Source organism: Pseudopodoces humilis, chromosome 4, assembly GCF_049639895.1.
Source record: "Pseudopodoces humilis isolate 2021_Gansu_Grassland_sample_001 chromosome 4, ASM4963989v1, whole genome shotgun sequence".
Taxonomy (NCBI): domain Eukaryota; kingdom Metazoa; phylum Chordata; class Aves; order Passeriformes; family Paridae; genus Pseudopodoces; species Pseudopodoces humilis.
Genome location: NC_142203.1, coordinates 11,965,377 through 11,990,733, shown reverse-complemented (window position 1 = coordinate 11,990,733; position 25,357 = coordinate 11,965,377). Strand labels below are relative to the sequence as shown.

Below are 25,357 nucleotides of genomic sequence, written 5' to 3'. Positions count from 1 at the left end.
TTGTGGTCAGTGTATTCACCCACACATAATTGTGAAAGGCGCCTAATCCAGGTTTACTTCCAAACCTCTGCAAGCCAAGCTTGCTGTTGTTCCAGCACTGAAGAGAGCAGAACTGATGACTTACATGTTGCAGGATATGTTTTACTGTAGTTTGACTAAGGATACTGCTAAAGGGAAATCTAGGGGGAAAAATGAAAACAGACTGCAAAGTTGTCACTAGATCTTCCCAAGCTACAGAGCTCCTGGTCTCCTACAGTGTGGTAAATAAACTGGAAAAAAAAGACAAACAAAAAATATTTGGTTTACCTTTTGTTTTCATTTACATTCTCTGCACATAAGTAGAAAGTTTTAAATTCTTCAGATGGAGGTTTGAGTTCAATTACAGATCTCTTGGAGCCCAGGGACTGTTCACTCACAATATAGCCCTGCAGGTAAAGGCCACCTGGACAGAATAAAATAGCATGCATTATGTATACTGCAGATACCATTTATAGAATTTCTGCCAATTACAAGCATACCAACAAATTTGGCAAACTGGATTTTCAGATCAGTGTATTCACAGTTTTACAGACTTTACACTTAAAAATCTGAAAGTTCAGCTTGTTTTTCTTTTATGAAAATTTCAAAACAGTATTAAATAGGCTTCCTTATCTATCTTATCTAAATAGGCTTGCTTATCTATCAAATGATAAGCAATATATTTATTTAGCTTTTCATTAAATAACACATGGCAAAATATTTTTCCTAGCATTTGACTGCCATTAATGAGGCTGCTGCAAGCCACCATAAAGTTCTTTGGAAGGGGTCTCTTGTGGGTAATATTTTCTTTTTGTTTCCTTTAAAAACTAAAGGGATATGAATTTCAACATGATAAAAATTCCTAAAATCAGGTTCGGTTACTCCTGCTGAGATTAGTAACTGAAATGCAGGCCACATTAACCAGCTGTGAAGGAGAGGCATTAGACAGAACTTGATCTTCTGGACATTTTCATTTTAACTGTTTTTTTGTCTTTTCTTTTTATCTATAGATGATTTATTTTTTTTCTCCAGAATTTATTTTAGTGAAACTTAAGGTATAAGTTCACTTTATACATACACGGTGAATAGTCAGAAAGATCTGCAGAACAGGATCTTTATTTTTGGGGAGCCACACATTTAGGCACAACAGCACCAAATTAACATTCTAGCATTGAGACATACATACAGAATACATACAGAATGAGAATATGTGGTGAAAACAGAAAAAAAAAATGCAATAATGAGAAAAAAACTCTACCATATAGAAGAATTTTTATGTAGTAGGATATTTAAACACCAAAATAAAATATTTGGCATAGGCTTCAGTGTCATAAATGCATAAAACATAATTTCTGGCTTTCTGTTAATTCACTGCATTTCTCTGCGCAAACCTTAGCTTCGGTTTCATGTAAAGAGGAAATCCCTGGTCATTTTTTAAGTATGGCCTTTGGCAGATGAAGAATGTTATGCAAACAATATGAAGCACAGCACCTTCTGCCTGATCATAATAGCATAAGCCCTAAGAAAAGTTTTTCCCTTTTGATCCAAAGACTGGCTAGTAAGCAAAAAGAAAAGTATTTTCTTTCTGGTTCTTCTGACTGCCAGCTTCTTTAGCATAAGGAGAAAGCATTTGCAGATCCTCACTCATCCCCTCTGTGTGTGAAGTGAGCTCTGAAGTGAGCTCTGCTTGCAATTGACCAGTAGCATTGTTGTGGTGCTTTGAGAGTGGGCAGCCACCCTCTCCTTCTATGGGTAGGGCTCCTAGATGGTAGCTTTAGCTGCAAATGACCACATCCTGGACCACCAGGTTCTCCAGGAGTAGGAAAGTTCTGCATATTGAGGGGTAGAATAGCTTAACAAGGCCACATGAAAAACTGGTAGCTTCAGGGCAACCAGTCAGAGTTCATGATATCTGTGGATGCTTCCTAACATGCTGGATTTCACAGCTTTCAGGAGACTGCCATCAGTGGGACTGCCTCAACCCATCCTAAAGTGCTTTAGAAGGGTGGATCTTGTTTCTGGTAACTACTTCTGAGGTAATGTGTGCAGAATAACTGCATTTCAGAAAGGAAAAATAAAAATGTGTAAGGAAAAGGAGAAAAGACTAGGGTTAAGAATTAGGTGGCTAGTGAATAAATAGAGACTGAGTCTGGTTTTCCTTCATTGACCTTCATGGAATAGCATGAATTTCCTAATAAGAAACTCTCATTAATGGTAAAAGTTCTACTTGGAAACTGCAGTGGAACATTTTTACTTCAATAATACATTAAAATCTAGCAGCCATCCCTACCTTGGGCAGGTGTAGACCGCAGAGTGGCATAAAAGTACAAACAGCCATCTTTCAGAATGCAATAGTGCTGAATCCAGACATCTTTGCTCCTGTCCAGCTGGTGGAGAAGCCCCAGGCACTCAGGGTTCTTGATAGCCAGTGGTGGGAGTGTAGTGTTATGCAATGTGACATCTACCCATACATGGTTCTGTAAAGTAAGCATGTAATGAAATGTTCTGGTAAAAAATTAAGGAGGACATGCTGGTATGAAAAGACACAAGCTCTAGTCTTCTGCTAAGAAATTAACTTTTTTTGTAAAAATATTTTGAAAAGTTGTGCGGGCTTTGGCTAGAATAGAGTTATTTTTCTTCACAGTAGCTAGTATGGGGCTGTGTTTGGGTTTTGTGTTGAAAACAATGCTAAAAACACAGGGATGTTTTAGTTATTGCTGAGAAGGGCTTGATCTGAGCCAAGGGTTTTCTGCCCTTCACCCCACCAGTGAGGAGGCTCGGGATGCCCAAGGAGTTGGGAGGGAACTCAGCCAGAAGAGGTGACCTTAAAAGACCACAATGATATCTCAGACCGTGCAACATGCTCAGCATATGAAACTTGGGGAAGAAGAAGGAAATGGGTAAAAGTTTGGAAGAAGGAAATGGGGGAAAGATGGTGTTTCTCTGCCTGAGTACCCATTACATATGATGGAGTCATGCTCTTCTGGGGATGGCTGAACACCTGTCCAGCCATGGGGAGGGGTGAATGAATCCCTTGGTTTGCTCTTCTTCTCTTTGTGGGTTTTCCTTTACCTATTCAAATGTCTTTATCTCAACCCACAAGTCTTCTCACTTTTAGTCTTCTGATCCTCTCCCCTCCTCACACTGGGAGTTAGTGAGTGGGCAGTTGTGTGGGGCTGAGCTGCTACTGGGGTTAAGTTAAAACAAAATTCAATGCTGAAAATGAAATTACATAAATATATATGTGATAGAAAATACCCAGGTGTCTACTTTCTTAAAATAATGATTCATCTTTTCTGTCTTTTTTATTTTTCAGTACATGTTTTGTAGGTACAAACAGGATTACTTCACAGCTGTATGAAGTTTGGTTGGTTTTTTTTAATTGCTTTCTTGATTATTTGACTTCAGTAGTCTTTACTGTATATAATCTAGCAAGACAAAATGCACCATTTGCTCTCAGGATTTCAGAGAAAATGTCGTGGTATCTCTCAATGGGATACTGCATTCAGACTTGGGTGAAAGTACTACCACACATAACATGTTCCCTTCCCTTCCCTTCCCTTCCCTTCCCTTCCCTTCCCTTCCCTTCCCTTCCCTTCCCTTCCCTTCCCTTCCCTTCCCTTCCCTTCCCTTCCCTTCCCTTCCCTTCCCTTCCCTTCCCTTCCCTTCCCTTCCCTTCCCTTCCCTTCCCTTCCTTCCCTTCCCTTCCCTTCCCTTCCCTTCCCTTCCCTTCCCTCCCTTCCCTTCCCTTCCCTTCCCTTCCCTTCCCTTCCCTTCCCTTCCCTTCCCTTACCTTCCCTTCCCTTCCCTTCTTCCCTTCCCTTCCCTTCCCTTCCCTTCCCTTCCCTTCCCTTCCCTTCCCTTCCCTTCCCTTCCCTTCCCTTCCCGCACCTTCCCGCACCTTCCCTTCCCGCACCTTCCCTTCCCGCACCTTCCCGCACCTTCCCTTCCCGCACCTTCCCGCACCTTCCCGCACCTTCTTCTTTTTTTTTAATGTGTTATTAATGGATGAATGCATGAATGATCTTTTTGTATGTCTAATGTTGGAAATTTTATACAACAACTACTTATGCATACTACACTAAAGAAGGACTCTCTTGATGTTTTGTCTGTGTGAGCCTTTACTATCCTTTTTGGCTAAGGCTGTTTTATTGTTTCTTTGGGTTAGGACACACTCTTTCAAGTGCTTGATTTACTTTTGCTCTTTTGAAGTGTGGATTCCTTCCTATTCTTTTGAGGAATGCTCAGGAAGAATATACTTGGAAACAAGATTGGTTTCTCACTTATAACCTCCTCTGAAAGCTAAAGCCAAAAGAAATATACGTTTGATTAATTTTACTTCAGTGCAAAATGTATTAAAGCAACAAACAAACACCTTTCACTGTTTTTAAAGCTGTCACTAGACACTGATGAAGGGATCACTCATATCACTTTTTCTTTCACTCATTAATGCAGGTTTTAATTTGTAGCTTGCTATTTTCATATTTTTATAAAGGTGGTCTGTCTATAGCAGGAAAGAGTAGGCCTCACAGGGCCAGGAACAGCAGGCTAAAATGTCTTTGACCTCTATGGTTCCAAGTCGTGAAATACTAAAATTAGCTTCTCAATTCCCAGTTCAGAGGTCAGCCAGAGACTATTGATACTGAATTATGCTGGGCTGAGTAACGTCTTCCAGTAGCAGCTCAAGATCAATTATGGCTGTATTTTTCCCAGCTACAGGGGCCAGAAGAGAGCATATGACATGGATAAGACAATTTTTATCAACATTCTTATCTTTATCTCTGAGAACACAGAAAATAAGAATCATCACCGCCCAGTATTCTGTTGGAAAAAGTAGGTTGCCTGCAATCAAGGCAGAACTGTGGGAAATACTTAGGAAGATATGGCTCTTCTCTTTTTTTTATCCCAAACAGTATTACCTAAGGCTTAACACATACTTGTGAGAGTCATCTCAACCCTCGCTTTCTGCCTGCTAGACTAATTGCATGTTATGTTTCCAAACCAGCCTAAAGTTGCTGATAGCTGGAGAGGGAGCATTTTGATGAATTCCACCATATGGCAACAATACATATAAACTGAGCCATAATTCTGTATATGGCTCTTAGACTGGGAGTGAGTCACAGCCCAACAGAACAAAAGTGCAGCTTCCATGTCTGCACCTGACCATGTACAAACACAGTTACTCTCTCAGTCTTATGCATAATCTGCTGCATGCTTCTCATCTAAATACAGCATTACCTGAAGGACAGGATGCACTGCTTTAGCCATAGCCTCCAGCCACCTATAATATGATGAAAAATAAGAACAGATTAGTTTGGTAGAGCAGAACAAATATGCTTCACTGCTTCTTCTGATTCTTGCCAACATATGCAGCATCTAAAGGGATGCACAATTTTCAGGACATATTCAAGGCTTTAAATCAGGAAAGTAGTGGATTAAACTTAAATAAATACTGCTGACTCTCAAAAGCTTGCTCAAAATAACACATTGTGATAAATAAAGGCAATATTGCAGAAAAGTAAATCTATATATCAAAAAATATGGTTCAAAATATAGTTCAGCTTGTCAGGCTAAATGGTCACTCTCCTCGTCTTTGTCACAATGCAGATAATGAATTTGTGGGAAATGTAAAAACCCCTTAAACTGGAAGCTATAGTATAAAGCAAGCTATTTGTTGGCAAAATTATTCTTTTGTGCCATGGATGATACAAAATTTGGAAACGGAAAATGCTCTGAAATTACAATGGTGGGTTATGCTAAGTAGTAAGACTATATTAAAAAATGGGTGTATGAATGCTAAACATTCAACTTAATTCACAGCTTTATTTTTCTGACAATTCCCAATAGAACAAAGAGGAAAATTTCAAAAATACTTGATTTTAGCACTTTCTGAAAGTTATTACTCCATTGCTCATATTATGGGTGATTTTAGTCTCTGTTTTCTCAGCTGTTTTCTTTGGGAAATGCAAAACAGTACTTTTGAATTTTAACTCTATGTCAAACCCAAAGACATTGCCTCTTATCAGAACCAACATGCTGTTGTGGCACATTTTCATTTTAAAATATTAAAATGAAAATGTGGCTGAACGACAGAAAAGGAGATGAAGATGAGATTGTATTTATTACTAGCACTGTCCTTATTGGCAGAAGAGAGACTGATAAGCAAGTTTACATCCACAGGAAAATTTACACTTCGATTTGATATAACAGTGAGAGAGAAGGCATGAGAATAGAGGTGAAGTTTTTGTTCTCAGGATAAATCAAGAATTCAGGGGGGCAACAAAACATGAACATAAAGATTTTATTTAAAGAAAAAAGCTATGAAACTGAAAAATAATTTTGGAAGCTTCTGCAATTGAAAAATGGAAACATTATCTTCTCTTTAGTTGCTGATAGATTTTAATTTTTTTTCCCTAAGGATCAAGGCAGGTATTTTGAACATTCTCCAAAGATTTAACCTCCTTCTTCCCATACTGAAATAACAAAACAGATGCTGATAAAATGAAAGATCACTTACCTCTTCATTTCTTGGTTGGAAGTTGCACAGAAGTAGAAAATCCTATTTCCAGCTTGAGGTATACATTTAAAAACAAATGGTTTACCCAGACTGGTGTCGACACCAATTTCTGCTCCTTCCAGCTTTGTTACTTCCAGAGGTCTGCATTTCCCTTCATCCTGCAATTAGAAAAAAAAAGAGTGCCCAAAGTTCAGAACTAATATAAAACTGATCCCTGTGAGAGACAAACTAATCAAACGCCCTCTAAACTTGAATCTCTGCTTTTGCTCTCTTAATTGTTTTTGGTTTATTGGAAACCATATCTGCACACAAAAAAACCTTCTAGGTATGCATAAATATTTCAGACATTGAGGGTGCTGCTGAATGCTATCAGGATTTTCAACGTGCACTGAAGAATTTAGGATCCTGGGACTCTCTGGTAAGCACTGCAATGTTTGCAGTTTGGTTTATGCTGAAACTCTCGCCTTATATATAGATAAAGGCAAAAGAAGGCTTAAACTTGAAAATGTGAGCATTATTTATTAATTAGTGAGCATAATTTCAGTTCCTTTGCTGCTGTAAATATCATTATGTTCATAAACCTTCCCAACAATTCAGACAACCTTCAGTGGAGAGCACTTCAAGACCCTTTTGCTTGTTTCTAATTGTGTCAAAGCCCTTCTGGACTGAAGGGCACTGCCAAAGTCTTTTCCTGTGGTTAGTAATAAGGAGCCATTAAGCTCTTTATGCACATGAGTAGGTGAAGCAGTTTATCCCCACATTTTTTCAGCTCATCTCCCCTTAAAATACATGTTTTAAATCTGAACAGTGAAGTCTAGCTATGCTTCAAAAAATATTCTCAGCCCCTTTTCCTTGAAGATCTGTGACTGGAACTCTAACAATTGCATCAAATTTGGTGAGAATAAAATGAAAAAAGAAAGTTAGTGGTGGGGCCTGTGATGAGCATGAATGCAGTTTGCAAAATACACAGGTGGTGGAATCTCATAGAATAAATTTGGTTGATTGTTGGGAATTAATTAAATTTTGAGTAGGAGCTGAACTATAATTGCCTCATGTCATTTTTCTTAGCCTAAATATAAATATATAGAGCCTTCCACAAAAAAAAATGCACTTGTGGGAATTAAATAGTTAAATTCTTAACTATTGATTTAACTACATTTAACTAATTAAATGTATTCTCACTGGCACTGTAATTATCTCTTTGTTATACATAATTCTTCTGTAGCAACAAAATAATCCCTAATAACGACAATAGTATAAATAAACATTCATTAACATGTTTCTTCAATTTTTACACATTTTTGTCTTCCTTTTTTTTTTAATGCTAAACTGAAGTTTTTTAATGCAGAACTGAAGAACACGAATGCAAACCTGCAAAGTGTCAGTGCTGTGTGACTTCTTACTTATAATGCCTTCAGACACAAAAAAACATTGCAAAGACAGCATAACCAAAACATGTATTCTGGTCCAAATCCCATTCCTAGAGCTAAGTATGGCCAGTGCTTTGCCAAGGAGGTATTCAGTAGGATCCTGTCCATGGTCCTGAAGGCAATGGTCACTTCAGATACTGAAATGGCTGACCACTATTATTGCACATACCTATAAACTTATTTCGTAAACACTTTCTGTGGTGTCTAAAATGGATGGAAATAGCAGTTCTGTGGCACCAAGAATTATTTTTATCCACTGTGTTTCAAATACCTCTACAATGAGACCAAATGCCCTTCACAGAACGACAGAAAGCTGTGCTCTCCTAATTCTGATAACCTAGACCAGAGAATCATAGAATTGTTAGGGTTGGAAAAGACATGTCTGTAAGGGCTGTCTTTTCACTCATGTGGCTTTCATGAATAAGAGAACATTCCTTTGGCAAATATCCCTTTGCTGGAAATATCCCTTTGCTACAAAAAGTGCCAAAGATATATTGCAAAAAAAAGTAATTATAAAAGTAATTTCTTATGCCTGAGACTGAAGTGCAACCCATTGATGATACTGCCATTATGGAACCTGACATACCAATGTGATGCTGCTTGAGATGATCATATGTTTTATACAGATTTTAAATGAACTAACTCAGATATTAGCTACTACTGTTCCATTCTATGCTAAAATGAAAAAAAAAATATTTTCTCAAGGTTGTGATCATGAACTAACTCAGATATTAGCTACTACTGTTCCATTCTATGCTAAAATGAAAAAAAAAAATTCTTTTCTCAAGGTTGTGATCATGAATTCTAGGCAGTCTTCAGTATCAAATATGGATGAAGTTCTCTAGGTAGAAGGCAGGAAGCAGGTGCTTCTTTGGTAAATGCTGTTCTATGAACAGGAGAAACATCTGAAGTAATCATTCCTATATTGCTGGTTTTCCTAACATGACCTGAGTTTTAGGTTAAATGTTTCTGTAAAAAAATTAGTGTATTAAACAATGTATAATGATGAGAAACTGAAATTAGAAAGAAATAAAAAGAGAAATTTAGATATTTCCTTCCTATACTGTACCAAATGCTCATTAAGGTAGTGCTTGTAGCCCTATTTAATTTGGAGCAAGTAATTCCAGAATTCCAGTAATGCCATTCATAGTATTTCCTGAGTGATTCACTGTATTCAAATTTTGTTCAAGCACAGTTTTATTTGCTATACAAATTAATTTGCTATATAATTTTTTTCTTCATGAATCATTAAGAAGTAGCTGAGGAAATATATGCACAGTTCATGCTATTACCAGTAAAAAAAAGTAACAGGAGGAATAACTATGAAAGATACAAGAGTCTGCAACTACCAGTAAGAGGGAATGAAAGTAACTACAAAAAACAATATCAAATCCTAGAAGTAATCTAAAAGACAATGTGAAAACTAGCAGCGCTAGAAAGCAGAAATGGAAGCCTGGCTAGCTTGGGAGACTGGCAGTAGGAAGTGTGAGGCAGTTGCCCTGAGGTCACTGGCTCAGATTGGTTTCAGGTCAGTAGTGGCATGACCAAATTTTTGACTCTCTTTCAAAAATATCTTCCTGGATGTGCCCAAGTGTTCTTAAAATAGACATTTCTTAATTGAGACAGGAAACAATTTTTTTTTTTCTTTTTTCTAATTTCTCATTTGCCTAGCTTTCTCCATCATAGCTGATGTGTCCACAACCCTCCCTGGCATTTTCACCATCTATTATTTTCTCTGACCAGCTTCTCCTTGAAGAGTCTGGTGCTGTTTGCTTAGTATATCACTAAAATTTTCTTCTCCCCATATATTTTTTTTTCTAATCACTGTATTTTGTGGTAGGCTCATTTTTTGGTTCTTTAAGGAAATCACAGATATAGCCTGTTTACATTTACTCCTTCTTTGAGCTGGGCACATCTATGCAGAGAAGTGACTAAGGCTTTTTATGTCTTTTCTCTTACACCTATTTCCTTTGCCCTTGGGGAAAGAGCTTGTATATATCAGTGAGGAGGGAGCTCTAGAGTGCAGAATAGCTTGTATGATATTTTTTGCCAGTAGAGATGAATTTACTTAGTTTTACATTTTGTTTTGCTTTAAATAATTTACATATAAACTAGAGAGTGTAGAAACAAACTGAAGAACAAAACAATATGGGTTAAAGATTTAAAAGCTTCTCTGATTTGAAGAATCTAATTATCCTACACCGAACAGTACTGGCTGTCAGATGAAGTGCAATCAAATGGTCCAATGGAATAATTAATCTTCACATTCTAGTTGGTCTAGCTGGTTATTTTCTTGATGTTGAGTAATTTGCTGCAATTAATTGCACAAAAGGTAATGAATAGTTTGCAGGACCAAGTCTCACAGGAAGAACAATTGACTGAGATAAGATTTTGAACAACTTGAATCAGATCAAGCAATGTATCTGTGTATGACTTTTTCTGGGTCAGGGTATGCAATCTTTTAAGCTAAAATTAACATGCATATAATCAGCTAGCGTTATTTCTCATTTCTCAATAGAAATAGTACAGAAGATGTATTGGAGACAGTGGATTCAGCAGTTTTTTAAATGTAAACTGAAAAATATATTCTGGAGCGATGGGAGTAATGAAAAACGTAAAGAAATTAGATTATACATAGGCTCTACATGTGGCAGCTTTCAGACTGTGGTGATACAGCTCCAAGCAAGAATGAAGAACAAATAGAAGTCATATCTCTAAGAGCAATGGCTCAGACCTAAATCTATTTCTGGCTAAGCCTTTTATAGAAAGTGATTAGGCTTAGCAATGAACACACAGGCTTGTTCAAGAGAACAAAGGACTGAATATTTCCCATAGATTGAAATGCTGTGAAGGCTCTGCACATGGCAAGCAGGGGATTTCTTTCTTGGTGTAATAATTGGACTCTATATACCACTGAAATGAAAATAATTTAAAAGCATTTTTTCCTTCTCTCTTCTGTTCTAATGGAAACAGGAATATGACCTAACATCTAATGATTTAGGTGATGTAATAGCTATTTACCAGGCTGGGGTCTAATTGTTTTGGATGATAAGAAATTCATGTCATTGTTCTCACTGCCCTCTCCTCAGCTTTGAGATACTTTGTCTTAGTCACTCACAGTATGCCTAAGGGCTTCCTAGAGGCATTAAACTTGTAAGCTTAAGAAATGGAAATCATAATGCTCTTTCTAAAAGTGGCATTATTATCTATGATTACAATGAAGACTGAAAAAAAGTACATTTCTGTCCTTCAGTGCTGCCATAGGAAGAGTGCTTCTCAAGAGTATATACTGCAGTTTTCTTATAACATGTTTCAGAGCATTATGAACATGAACTATCATGAAGGCCATTTCTCTGAGACTTGGGGCTACACATGAAAGTCAATTTTCTCTTTATTCACCGTTCAGTCTCTCACTACAGCTGAATTTCTAAAGCATGCTCTTTTCAACTGTCAGGACAATAGTTTCCAACTTGACTACTCCTTCCGAAGTAACTGCTCCTATTTCCTATTACAGCTTTTTCTTTTGACTTTCCTACTTAGAGTCCATACAAAATGCTGGCAACAAACCCATACTCTTTACATCTTTATTTCTAACTGCTATAGTTCTACATCATTCTTAGCTGATGGAATTGGACATTAAATTTGAATAAGCAACAAAAGTAATACAAGGACCTTATAGAGCTGGTTTGACTAGAATTAATCAATCTCTAACTTCTGGAAAGGAAGTCTGCCATGTTCAGACTCATATTCAGTATCATGTGTTCACATTGATAACACTTTCCTGTTCGAGATAGGCCTCTTTAGAGTTTCTCCTAGACCATAACCACAATGATATTTATTTCTTAATTTCCTTTCAGGAACTAGATTAGTTATCTGTCTCATTATCCTCTTTACCAGGGTCTACTTATGTTCAAGAGACTGGAAATAATTCCTAGAAACACTGCAAGATAAAAAACAGAGAGTAGCTTCTTATACATGCTTCTTTATTTATCCAGTCTTACTTAGCAAGAAAGCAATGAGGAATTAAAACTAGCAAATTCTGGCCTTCAGTGACACTTTTAGTGGTTTTGTAAAAGCCTGCATTAAATTAATTGAACTCCTTACATGATGTATTCTATTGCTGAATTCTGTTGTTGAATTCTGTTGTTGAATTCTGTTGTTCTGTTGTTGGATATTTGTAGTGAGGAATTTTGGGAAACAAGTTTCTGACTATAATGTCTTCATAATCCTTGTGCTTTCCTATTCAGACTTGAATATTGTTAGCAGGTTAGCAGGTATGCCCTCATGAGAAATGAATTCATGCTACACAGTCTTTAAACGCCTTAATGTTTCTGGGTCTCGGAAGTTATATTCCTTTTCTTTAATGAAGCCACAAGACCAGTTTTCTTTTATCCTGAAGTCCACAACCTATATTAAGGTTTTCAAGTTAGCTGTCATGTTCTAAAAGTGACTTGCTGATGACAGCTCAGAGATTTAACATGTTGAAGTGATGCTCTGCTGTTGTGAAGTAGATTGTAGTGTCAATCTTATTGGTCTCATGTAAAGCTGATTAAGACTTATTTGTCCTGTACTAAAGTCTTCACCACAAACATTTTGTGGTGACTTTGCAGCCCCTTTACTGTGAGGAGCAGCAAATGGTACTTTTAGAGGAGAAAACATTGCTGTCTGTAAAGAAAGGATCAGTGTGTGACTACGTTGATGTGTTTTCAGCTATCCCTGAAAAAAAGTGTGAAGTTCAAGCACAAGAAACTTGTTTGCTTATATTTGCCTCAGGGAAGGATTTAAGTGTACATTCATGTCTGTCTCATAATTTCCAGCTATCTTTCCTTTAAGATAAAAACTGGGCATGTTGAAAAATAATGAAATAGCATGTTTGAGATGATTCAGTGTTCTGGATAGCAGGGGATCAGACCTGTAGAATACATAGTGGAATTCCATGGCTGCCAAGTGTAGGCAAAAGTATTATAAATCATTTTTCTCTGCTGATCTCAGTAATTAGGCAAAACCAAGGTTCTAGCACAAAAATATCTCTGCTCTGAGGTGGCAAACATAGCTACAACCAGTGAGGTGAAAAATAAGTTTTAGCTACTTATATGGGTTATAGAATCAAGGACATCTGTTGGCAGTATCTGAGGGAAAAGTAAGTAACCTTGCACGTGAAATGAATTAATATTTTGCAACACCTATCACTCTACCACTGTGTGATTGGCTAGAGATAACTCAAAAAGAGCAGCAATTACATGGGACAGTCAAATGTAAAAAGCTAGAAAAAGCTAGAAATCTTTTTAAAGTAGGTGGGAAGAGAAAAATTCAAGATGGATAATTTCCAGATGCAGATTGCAATGATGAGGAAATCTAGCTCTCTGTGTTTGTTGATATGGACTAAAGCAGAGATTAATCACCACTTCCTTTCTCCACTACAAAACATTATATGCTATATTTCAGGCTTATGTAAAAAGCCTAGTTGGCTTCTTACACAACTGAAAATCAGGCATGGCCTTTCTGGAGTCATTGGAAATACACCAGTGTAAGCTGATGTTCTTAACTACTGAGTGAAGATGAGTAAATTGATTACCCTGGCTATTTTGCTGGATAGCGCCAGTTTATCCTGATTTATTTTTCTTTCCTGAATTATTCTTGCCTTCGATTAACTATTTCAAAGAACTTCTTAGATACAGTAAGTTAAAAAAACTTTCCTCCAGAATGAGGCAAGGCCTGGAACATAATCTTGCCAATTTAATCATGCAGCTGGCTTATAATGTAAAAGCTGTGTTAAACGGAAAAAAATATTTGTAATTCCCTTAGAAAAAAAAGTGGGATGAGCAGTTCTCTTTTTACATCCTGGGAGAAATCACACCGAAAGAAATAAGTGAATACGCTTGAGATGCCTCTTGTTTCATTTGGGCATCAGATCTCTCAGTAGTGAAGAACTGCATTTGTTTTAAGTATCTTTTTCTCTCTCTTACTAAATGACTCTTTCGAGTACTTTGTACATGAGGCAGTGAAGAAAATCCTTGTGTTTTCATCTGCTAAAATAGCACCTCAATATTTCAGTGTATTCTTTGGAGCCCAGAGACAGAGAGCAAAAAATGTCATGAAATAATTTAAAAAGTAATTGAAGGGCACTAATCTTGGGTAATGCAAGAAAATAAGCAGTAGTTAGCTCTTGCTATAAAACATTTATGCAGTGCTTTAAATTTATTTACTCTTTTTAAGAGAAAGCAAATGTACATGGTTTGCGTAATTGAAATATGTATTTTCTTAGTGCAACAAATAAGATAGTTGAGGAACAAATGAATTAAAAGAAACCTACAAGTTAAAAGAAAGAAGTGAAAATATAATTATATCTTAGTGTATGTAAGATTATGGGGCACCTTCTAATCCTCATTCCAATTTATGTAACACTCTGGCTTTGTGATATTTAGTTGATCAAAAGCTGGAAAGTGTTTAAAAGTTTAACTAGATACCCCTTTTTACATTTCAGGAGTTTGATGATGGATATGGTTATGATAAAATAAAATCTTTCCCAAAGAATCTTCCTACATGCCTGTATCTTTTTAGTTTGAACTTTTTACTTGGTTTTGTTTTGACACCAGAACAGCTAGTGGTGAAATAAAGGACTGTCCAGACCATTTTGTTGCATAACCAGTGGTTCTGCAGCATATTCCTGATTAGATGGCTCACGTGTGTACCATGACAGGTGCAGAGAAACAAGACTACCGGCTATTCTGCTGAAAATGTCAGATGGATAGAGAACTGTAGAAGAGCTCTCAACAGGCCTCCTTTATATGCCTCATGCAAAACACTGTAGCACTGATGTAGTGCTGTAAATGCCATAAAGAAAGATAAAAAATCTGTAAATTTGAATACAGAACTGCTGCACTTCAGGGCAGGGTTTGATTCCTCACCAGCCACTCTTCTTACCTTCTTATGTCTGTAATAGTGTAGGTAACCGTTATGTTTCAGCACAAACCACCTCTTTCTCCAGCCCTTCAGTATTGCTGATTGTGTTCGTTTGTGCAGGTATCCTCGGCAGGTAGGCTTGGGGGTGTTGGGGTAACGGCTGATGTCTGATCCCACTATCATAGTCAGGATATCAGGACCTACAATATTACATGTGAAAATATAAGTCAAAACTATAAATGTGTTGATATTTCTGAATACCCATGTAGGGTAAGGATCAGGAAGGTGGTATTTTATACCACACCCATGTCCTCCCAGTGTAGCTTTTGGAAGCAGCTGGGAGCAAAGCAGCCAAGGAAGCATATTAAATCAAGTGTTATTTGGCCTTCTTTTAACACAAATTCAGGAATGAAACTAATTTTGTGTTGAGAACTAGTAATGGAGCCAGCTATCTGAAGACACCTCTAAAAACTTTTTTGGTGACCTCTCTTTGCAAGCAGCATCTTTGATACTTGTCTATTTTATCAGTTAGGAGGAGTAATTGAATTTCATTGCTCAAATGCGTGTACATAAATTGAGGTTTAACCAAAAATTGCTGACAATGTTCTTAGGGGCACCTTCAGTCTCTGACATCTTACATATGCTCTTGAGAATTCTTTATTTTCCATGCCTTGGAGTATTCTAAACTTTTCTATGCCCCTCACTGAGGAGGGTGGCTGTTGGAAGCTAACCTGTGCATCTGCTTATCATTTGCAAAAGGTAACACTCAGAAGAGATGATAGATTGTAAGATTTAAAAAAATACATTATCCTCATCATCAATGAGGTGCAACATCACAATATTTGTTGACAGTATCAATATATCTATGATTTTGACCCTAAAGGCCTGAAATTATGATTGTATCAACACTAAAGAGCAGGTGGCAATGCCTGAGGGCAGATTGAGAAATGTGACTATGACACACTTCCATCTGCAAAACAATTGCTGGGTTTCTTCTTTGGGGATGGGAATGCTGTTAGTGTGCCAAGATTTAATCATGGGGTTTTTCTCTGAGGAGTTAAAAATACCAGTAATCAGAGATTTATCTGCTAAAACACTCAACATTGTCCTAAATACAACAGTGTGAATGACACCTTTATAATTAAAGAACACAGTATGTGTCAAGTTAAATTTGTCACTGTCTTGTAAATGTATTTTAATTTATTGAATTTCCCAAGAGCCTTTGTCAAAACTTTACCTGGGATAAATAAGGGAATAGCAGTAAATTAATCTTCAGCATAAAAATGTGGTTATCTTTGGGTTTTAGTCATCACAATCCTAGGAAGAATATACACATGTCCCTGACTGTTTCAGTGGTGGTGCAAAAGGATGTCTCACAAAATAAACTCTGATCTCTTGAGCAGACTTCAGGATTTGGAGGCAGAGAAACAGAAGAAAGATGTGAAGTCTCTCCCTGAGGATGTATAAGGCATAAATAAGGTATTTGTGTCTCTGCAGTCACTTTCAGTGCTTTCTGAGTCACTTTATAACAGGAGAGCCAAAACCATTACTGTTACATGCTCTTTGGGGAATTATTTTTTAAAGTGTCTAGAGAACAAGGTCTAGATAAAAGGTGATCTCGGCAATACTACTGTATGAAATAGTAACACATTAAACTATTAATTGAGATTTCTGTTGCATACATCAACCCATTTGTCTGGATGTATTTGGAGCATTAAACAGGAAACCTGACCCATTCATTTAATTTATTGTGATCTCAGAATTACCTTTCCTTGCCAGATTGGCAGCTTCTGAATGTGGCATGCTGGTGACATCAGTTCCATTGACTGCTATCAGAATATCCCCAACTTGAAGCCCTGCTTCTTCAGCTGCACTATCTGGAATGTAAAGAATAGAAAAAGAAAAAGAAAAAAAGAAAAAGAAAAAAGAAAAAAGTTAAAAAGGAAAAGGAAACCAACCAACTAAACAAAAAAGCCCTCCAAAACCAAAAAAACAAACACAAAAATTTATTTGGTGCTAAAATATCAAGCATATCTATATGATCACACTTTTCTAGAAAACAAGTATCTGTTCAACCAGTCAAGGATTATGTTTTATGGCCTTCATGATTTCAGCTTGGAGGTAGAACAGATTTTACTGACCAGCCTGTTACACATTTGTAAATGATGCTTCAGGATTTGGATACTGGTGCAGCCCTGCACTCAGTGCAGTGTCTGTGCACTGACAGTGCAGAAATTTCATTTAAAATACCATTAGGATTTAAATGCTTTTAAGATGCAAATAGACATTTGACTATGAGAGTTTGAGAGTTTTGGCCTGAAGTGTGGATGAAGATCTGATGCAAAGCTCTGTAGAGTCAGTAGAAAAATAAATAAAATCTATTATTCTGATAAGCTTTGAATTTAATCCCAAAAGAGATTCTGTACTGATATTTATCTTTATGGCTAATAGAATTTGGATATAGCATTTTGAGGATTTTTTGCTTTAGGAATAATTTACATAGTAAGTTAAAAAGTCACAGTGAAGGAAGAACTGAGTCAGATTTTTAATGCATCACCTTTTGTTTATTTGTTAACCATTGCAAAGCACATGCATTCCTAACAAAACAGTGCTCAGACACATGCCAGCCACGAGTGAAAGCAAACTAGGGAGGTGATAAATATGCTCTATTAATGGGCACCAATACATGGTTACTTAAATTCCAGTTACAAATTTCTCAGATACAGTATTTGTCTTCTCATTTATAAATAAGCATTCCTAATGTACTGTGAAAAAATAGTTCTGGGAAATATTATTCCATATGCTTAACATTTAATGTATGCTTTTAAAGATTTTATACCCTATGATGCAGAAAATGTGATCCTTCAGTGTATTTCTGAGAATGTTTAGAAATTGTAGGGAAAAGATTAATAAAAGCTTAATAATAAACAGGCACAATAAAGACCTGGTCCACCTCATGTGTGTTACAAATGATTTGTAAATGTCAGAACATTTTGGGTTGTGCTGGCCTTGAGCATCCCATACCAGACTTTTTAACTATAAGTGGTTTGTAAAATATTAATAAAATATTCATTATAGAATCATAGAATGGTTTCAGCTGAAAGGGACCATAAAGATCACCTAGTTCCAATCCCCTTCTACTATACTAGGTTGCTCAAAGCCTCATTTAACTCTGCTTTGAACTTTTGAAGGCATGGGGCATCCACAGACTGTCTGGGTAACCTGTGCCAGTGCCTCACCACTCTCACAGGGAAGAATTTCTTCCCAGTGAAATAAGTTATACTTTTATAAAATACAATAACAAGCTTGTCTGAAAATAACCCAATTTTTTTAATGTTGTCATTGTTTTAAAGCAACTGCATTTGAAAACTGCGAAGAAAAATGTGATATAAAATGTACTTAATATGTATTAAATATACTTAATTTTAACTAGTTGGGATTAATTGATAAGTGTCAGAGCTATTGTATGCATGATGTATGATTTTATTTGTACTTAGATGAAGAACTTATGGACTCACAGCCTGCTGAATTCACAGGCTTTCCGAGTGTTGTCATGATGATGGCCAATCTAATAATAATAATCTGGTAATAGTGACAGAGCTATTCTCAGATGCCATGCCAGAAGGCATGCACTAGCCTTCTCTGTGTGGAATGACATTTTTCATAGTATCTGCTTTTTTTAGTAAGAATCTATCCCAGCCTCCTGTACCTTCTCCTCTTTTTCTAATTCTACTATGCCTGTCCTGAGACGCAGAGCAGTGGAGCAAGCAGTGCTCTAAATTTGGACGAGCCAAGGTCATCAAGGGCAGCAGTAAAATGACAGACTGCCTTGTGTCTCATTCTCTCTGGTGTTACTGACTGAGTCAGCTTTTAGCCAGATTTCTAAAACAGCATAATTTACAGAGCCAACAATTTCAGACTTTTCAGTGGTGACGCCCAAGATGTCATTCCTGAGTGAACAGTGCCAACCATTATTAAGGCACAGTACAGCTAGCTCATTCTTTTCTAGAGGCGGTATCTTACATTTCCTCTTTACTGAAAACCATCTTCCATTTTTTGCTCAGTCACTTGGATTTTGGACTTTCTTTTGGGGTTCATTACAATCATCATAATTCCTGGAATAAGTTAACAGCCCAATCAGAATCAGAAGCGTCCCTAGCCAATAAGATTTTTAGAAATATTAGAAGGATCACTGCATTCTCATTTTCATTTCTAAAGGCTTCTTTAGAAAGAAAGGATGTCAGCCTACAAAAGTTTTAGACTTTGCATCTCGAGGGAAGCTGAATGCAAGCACTTGCACAAGGTATGAATTGACATGCAAGAAGACAGGGCAGTGGAGTCTGATTTACCCCTAGGGATAGTGGGGCTCTAAGACAGTTGTTCATGAGCAGTTCATGCTATTAAACACCTTGCACCCAGTAATTATGGAAATTATTGTGTACTTCTATATTATAAATTATTATAAAACAGATATTCTATACTATTTAGATCATATTATATAATGTACATATATATATCATTATATCAGTGTATATCACAACATTATGCATTTATTTTTTGTATATTTCCACAGGAGAAATTAACCAGTTGTTAACTTACTTGTGTCAACTTCAGTCACAAGGATAGGCTTTGAGAACTGGATCCTGAAACCCCAAGGGTAATTGCCAGTTCCTTTAGCAATCTTCACTGTTCTTTCTCGAACTGGAGATAAGAAGAAAGATACCTTTTTTCCCTCTACACATTAAATTTAATATGCTGTAGTCTGTTTTTAAAACTTTTTGTAGACACTGAGTGTTACCCAGTGTAACAGATCAGTGTACTGATTCTACAAATGGTTGGGGTCTTTCAGTATCGCTCCTGGCTATTTAGTGCTGGTCCTCAGACACAGACACCCTTCACACTGCAACAGATCAAATATCATTCATGTTAGGGCATAGGCAGACAGCAGTTTAAATTAAGCTGCTGGACTTTGTAATGAAAAGCTGAAGTATTCAGGTATTCCACTCTACTGATGGTATTCTGGGAGAGAAAAACCCTTGTGGTCTCTGTGCCTCTATGCTGAAAATACAAAATACACTCTAATTTCTCAAATGGGTTTAAATCTGTTTATTGTAGTTTCATTCTTTTTATATTTCAAAATGCCTCTGTCTTTTGGATAGTTTCTTCTTTTGTTTATCCTGCCACTCCACACTCCCACACTGCCTTCCATTCCTGTAGTTCAAACTCCCCAGCCACAGTGGCATCTTCTGCCAAGGTGGGGCTGAAATCTCTTTCAACTCAGCAGAATTCAACACTTAAAGGGATCAGCCCCAGTAAAAAGGAAGAACAGGGTCTAATTGCCTACTTCCATCTTTTTCTTAGAGTCTAATCGTATTATTATTCTGACTTAAATGGCCTGGTTCTTTAGCAAATATTGTGCTTGAGAAGAACTTCAGTATAAATTTGATTTCTTGGAGCATCTGGTTTTGATAATTTGACTACCTTACTGCATTGTTTTTGTTTTTGTTTTTTTTTTAATGGAGGCCAATTGAATAGTAATTTATGATAACTGTTTTGTCTTCAGATTGTGTAATATTTGGAAGACAGAAAATGCTTTAAATGTTATATTACTAACAGGCCAATTGATGCTATCTGTACAAAATAGATACTTCAATACTGACTTTAACTATCTTGCTGAAGTTCTGAGCTAGCCCGTGGGAGAAGAAGCAACCAAAATGGTTTTCCAGAATATTCTCATGTGTGTTAAGGGAAATTTTTCGTATCAGATTTATGGAAGACATTTGTTTTCTCTCATATTCTGAATGATTTATAAGCTCCAAAAATGAACAATTCCCTAGAAAGCTATAGGGGTAGCTATAGGAGTGTTTGTCTTAGTTCTTTGAACTGTGTTACTTTTGAGTAACTTAACCTCTGAGAAACCTCCCGTCCCCCAGAAAAAGTTGCTCACTATATCTGTTTGCACAGATTTAAACTACGAATAGAACAACCCTCCATACTCATAACAAATAACTATTTTATTTCTGGATCAACTATTTCTGAAAGTTTGATGTAAAACAGATTTTATATCCACTTTTTGACCATAAATATCTCTATGAAGAAGAATATAAGAAGTCATGGAATTACATCACCTCTACCCTTATCTCTTGAGGTTTAGTTATGTACCTTTACCAGTTTATCAAGTAATGATGATATTTTGCAAGACAATAGCTAAATAAGAACTATTTATTTTTTAATACTCTTTTAGATTCTTGGATTGCTCCTTTTCCTATTTTTAGCATAAGTGACCAGTATCTTCTCCAAAATGTTGTTCTCCTGAAATCCTCAGAGTGCCCATTTTTACACCATTTATTACCTGTTGCTCTAGCCAACTTACTTGCCACTGGTCTAGGTCTTTTGCTGAGACATCTAGGACTGTTATCTGGAGAGACATCATCTCCTCTGAAAACCCAGGAAGCAGAATGAAAGTTTTCTGTATAAAAACCTCTGTCCTCATTTTCAGAATATAGTCCCAGATCTACTGATCGAGCATCCTCTGAATTTACTGTCATGATGATAAAACAAGTAAAAGTTATGTCAGGAGAGAAAATTCATGAAGAATAAGAGACCTGAGCCACTCAGCATGAAGAAGTGCCACAAACTTCTTAATATACTGTTGGTAATGTTTTTACTGAGTTCCTCAATTTTGCTGCTGTTAAAGGAGAAGTCTGCAAGGATTTCCAAATATAAGATCACAATACTGGAGGCTAATGCACGTTGGACTTGAGTAAGAAGTGAAGTCAAAACAGGAGCTGCAACTCTTTAAGACAAATCTGGCTTTAGTTAGTTCTTAAGCTATCTTATGTGACCCATTTGATTAGGAAATCAAACAAATCTTCTAGAAATTTAGTATGAATTCAGTGCATATCAGGAGCCAAAAGAGAAGATGAAAAGTATCTTCCCATGACAGGGGCATTCATGGCCATATTTTCTGTTTGCTTAATCTTAGCTCTTTCAGACGTAAGACCTTTTTTTAAAAAAAAAGAAGGAGAGGAAATAACAGTTTGGTGGTAATATTTTTTTTTCTTTTACCATAGAACTCTTTGTTAGTTTCTTCATAGGCTGTTGAATATTTGTATGATGTGTTATGTGTTATGAGGGTTTTCAGATTCATATTTTATAATAATTTATATTCAGAGTGTCTTGCAATGAGTTCACATGGAGATGGATGACAGTTCTAGTTCTCTGCTAAAGTTGAGGCTATCAAGGCAATAGGTTGTCAGGCAGCTGTGGCCTGTGACAGATTATAAACAGCAAGTTGAATGTGAATAAAAAGGTTGTGTAATAGTCTGATAACATCCGAAGTAGATCAGGAGCTGGAACTTCAAAGTTAAGACTGGATGGTGAAAGTCATATATAAGTATACATCATCAGATGCTGTGCTAACAAATAGACTGAAAAGATAAGTTTTCTGAGTGGAAAAAAAATCATGTTTCAGTATGAAATTTCAGTATGAAATGTCTGGTATAATGCAGCTAGATTTAATGCAGCTGGAGGAAGGATCTGTTTGCTTTGTTTATCCTTTGTTTGATGTAAAATGATTTCCAGTTTAAAAACAGAGAAGATAAAAATTTGCCTTTATTTAAAGTTATATTTGTTTGGGAAGTCACTTCCTGAATACATCTAAGTGGCAGACCTTTCCTCACTTAGAAAATGTGCTCAGTTGTGTCTATCTAGACAAATACTCCACATCCACTGGCTGCTCCCTTATTATGTAGAAAGTATGAGATGACATGCTTAACTGTATAAGAAGCTGCTAGCAAACAGAAAAATAAATAAATATTACTATGCTAATATGTTTAAAGCTCATTTTACCTTGCTACCATGAAAGCATAAATTAAAACCTAGACTAGCACCAAGCAACTCAGTACAGCACGGTATTTTGCCAGTTTAATGCTGAATTTTTATAATTGCAGTAGAGTTAGAGTAGGTTAAAATGTGACAAATGGGCAAAATATACTCACTGCCATGCTGACAGTATGGAATTATGCCAAAACATTTATCTTTTCTCCTTGACTTTTCAGAACAGACGTCAAACTGGTGTGTCAAAAACAAGCACATTTAAATTCTTTCCCCCCAGATGCTGGAAGTAAGAATGTAAGGAGCTGCTGCTTCCATATGTCAATCAGAGTTGTCTCAGGTCTGCCAACACAGTGGAACAGTCAGGCTAATAAACCAAAAGGGACAGAAGTCTCAGTCCTACAGCATAGTATCCAAAATGTAAGAATCTGTGACAGAATTGTCTGCTCAGTCACCTGTTCGGGAGACCACCCTGGGTTTAACCAACCTGGCTTTGAATACTGACAGGGTTGGGGCATCTGGGCAACCTGTGCCAGTGTCTAACCACCCTCTCAGTCAAAAGTTAATGAAGCATGTGTATTACGTGCTACTGACAGCTGCTGTGCTCTTCCATTTTCAGAGTGATCGTCTCCTTATTAAAGGAGGGCGAATAATCAATGATGACCAGTCATTCTATGCTGACATTTACATGGAAGATGGCCTCATAAAGTAAGTATGGGATTTCTATTATCTCCATCGCCCCTCAAACCAGCTTCAGACTGGGTAGTTACTGGCTTTTTGTGGATGTGCTCTGTGGCCAACTTGTCAGGCAGTAAAACTTGGTAACTTGTTAACCATTTCTATTCAGAGGCTCAACTCTCTACAATGTGCGTAAGCACAAATATTGTCTGATGTGTTTTCAGAGGAACTCCAGTGACCGAATTGCAGTCAGGCTTGTGGGATTGTGATACTGTGTCCATTGAACAGCAAAGTTGTGTCTAATTGCACCAGGAACAAGGTTTATCTTTGACTTTTGTTTTGCCCTGTGTTAAATGTATTAGCGTGAATGACGCCACACAGGATCCCGTTTGTTAGCACTAATAAGGACAGTGCTGTGCTGCAAGTCATCTGCACCCTTGAGATTTCCAGGAATTGCAGGGAAACCTCTGGGTTCCCCCAGCTTCTCTGTATATGTCTGAGAGCTGCAGGAATACCTCCATTGTTTAAAGGCTGCCGTTCAAACTTGGGTAGCATTGTGCTACCCAAAACTTTGTCTCAAGGAAAGCAATTCTGACTCTTGTAACTTGCTCTTTTTTGACTTCTTTGATTTCTTAAATGTGTGTATATATATATATATATATATATATATATATATATATATATATATATTCTTTCTCGATGAAACCAATATGTGCCTGACTTAGTAAAAATTATGGTCCAGCTTTATATTCAAGCGACATTACTGTTGAAATCAAGGAACAGTTTACCCTGGTGTGTATAGCTTCTGGTAGGTATTTTTGTGCTCAGGTGGTTTGACATGGAAACTTTCTAGTCCTGATATGATGGCCTAGAGTCTGTTTCAGGGGCATGTAATGAAAACTGCTACCAATAAAGAGCTTCTTTATTTTCATGTGAAATGTCAGTCATGCCTTCTTTGTTGTAGGCATGTAATGTAAATGTAATAGGCATTTAAACTTTAGGAATTGGCTCAGTTACCTGAACATAGGCAGCCTGTACCATATCAGACACCTTAGGGTATCATGCTTGCTTTTCAATTAATACTTCAAAAAGGCTTGGCTTCCCTGTTGGTTCACATATCTCAGGCCTCTCTTGGTATCCCAGCTGGCAACTGAAATCTATGTTTGGGCAGTGAATTGAGGCTCTGTTGATGTAGGATTTACCTCTTTGGTACAGGTATGCAACGTATTTATAGTTTATCATCTATTGGACCTGCACTGAAGTCTTAGAGTTCAGATTCTTCTATAGGCTGTATTTTCTCTTCTTCAAAGAGGAGGTTATATGTCTACAAATAAAATTTCCTGTACCAAAAGTAGTCATTGTAACACAAAATATTTCCACAGGGAAGTGCACATTTCTTCATCACTACAAAGTATGTCTTATATTACTAAAATAGCAAAACAAGAGGCAAGGTGGCGTCAAGAAGTACTACAAATTCTCCCCCTAGACTGCAATTTTTGCTCGATGGCTCCAGCTGCATGAAATGTAAATTCACTAAGAAGTTCGTCTTAGATTTCCTTCCCATGAAGTTTAAGCTGATGAATTTGCATGTGGCAAGGTGACAGATTTCTTAAAGAGACAGTCATGAGTCACAGTGAATAACAATCTAGGCAACAAGCCTAGATTAAAGTTGGAGTGGGTGGTTACCTTTGTGAGGAGAGAAAGACTCCCAGCTCAGCACAGCTTCGACATAAGTAGATATCAGGATTACAATTTTTGTTACAACCTCAAACCTGCTGCCATGTGATTACATGTTTGTGCCTAGAGTTTTTCTTAATATTATCTGAGCATATTAATTGAACATGTTCTACCATGAACATGCAGGGTAGAATCAAGTGGGTTTTTTTAGTCAGATTGTTTGCTTAACCAAGGGGAAAGGATGCTTCATGTTACTCATGATAATGACTAACACAAACACTCAGATAGTACACTGCAG

At 36.9% G+C, this 25,357-nt stretch overlaps 1 protein-coding gene across 5 annotated transcripts in view; it reads right to left on the bottom strand.

Annotated features, from left to right (window-relative positions):
* Positions 1–25,357, bottom strand: part of LOC106628724 (uncharacterized) — a 43,684-nt gene that overhangs the window by 752 nt on the left and 17,575 nt on the right. For 3 of the 5 annotated variants that reach the window (XM_014261569.2, XM_088054173.1, XM_088054172.1), the window contains 8 exons: positions 21,242–21,409; positions 19,468–19,569; positions 16,635–16,745; positions 14,890–15,068; positions 6,536–6,693; positions 5,257–5,299; positions 2,309–2,495; positions 307–442 (listed from right to left, as the gene is read on the bottom strand). In XM_014261569.2, coding sequence (XP_014117044.2) covers positions 307–442; positions 2,309–2,495; positions 5,257–5,299; positions 6,536–6,693; positions 14,890–15,068; positions 16,635–16,745; positions 19,468–19,569; positions 21,242–21,409 — 1,084 coding nt within the window. The remainder of the gene's footprint in view (positions 1–306; positions 443–2,308; positions 2,496–5,256; positions 5,300–6,535; positions 6,694–14,889; positions 15,069–16,634; positions 16,746–19,467; positions 19,570–21,241; positions 21,410–25,357) is intronic. The other 2 variants (XM_088054174.1, XM_088054175.1) reach the window with 2 other exon arrangements.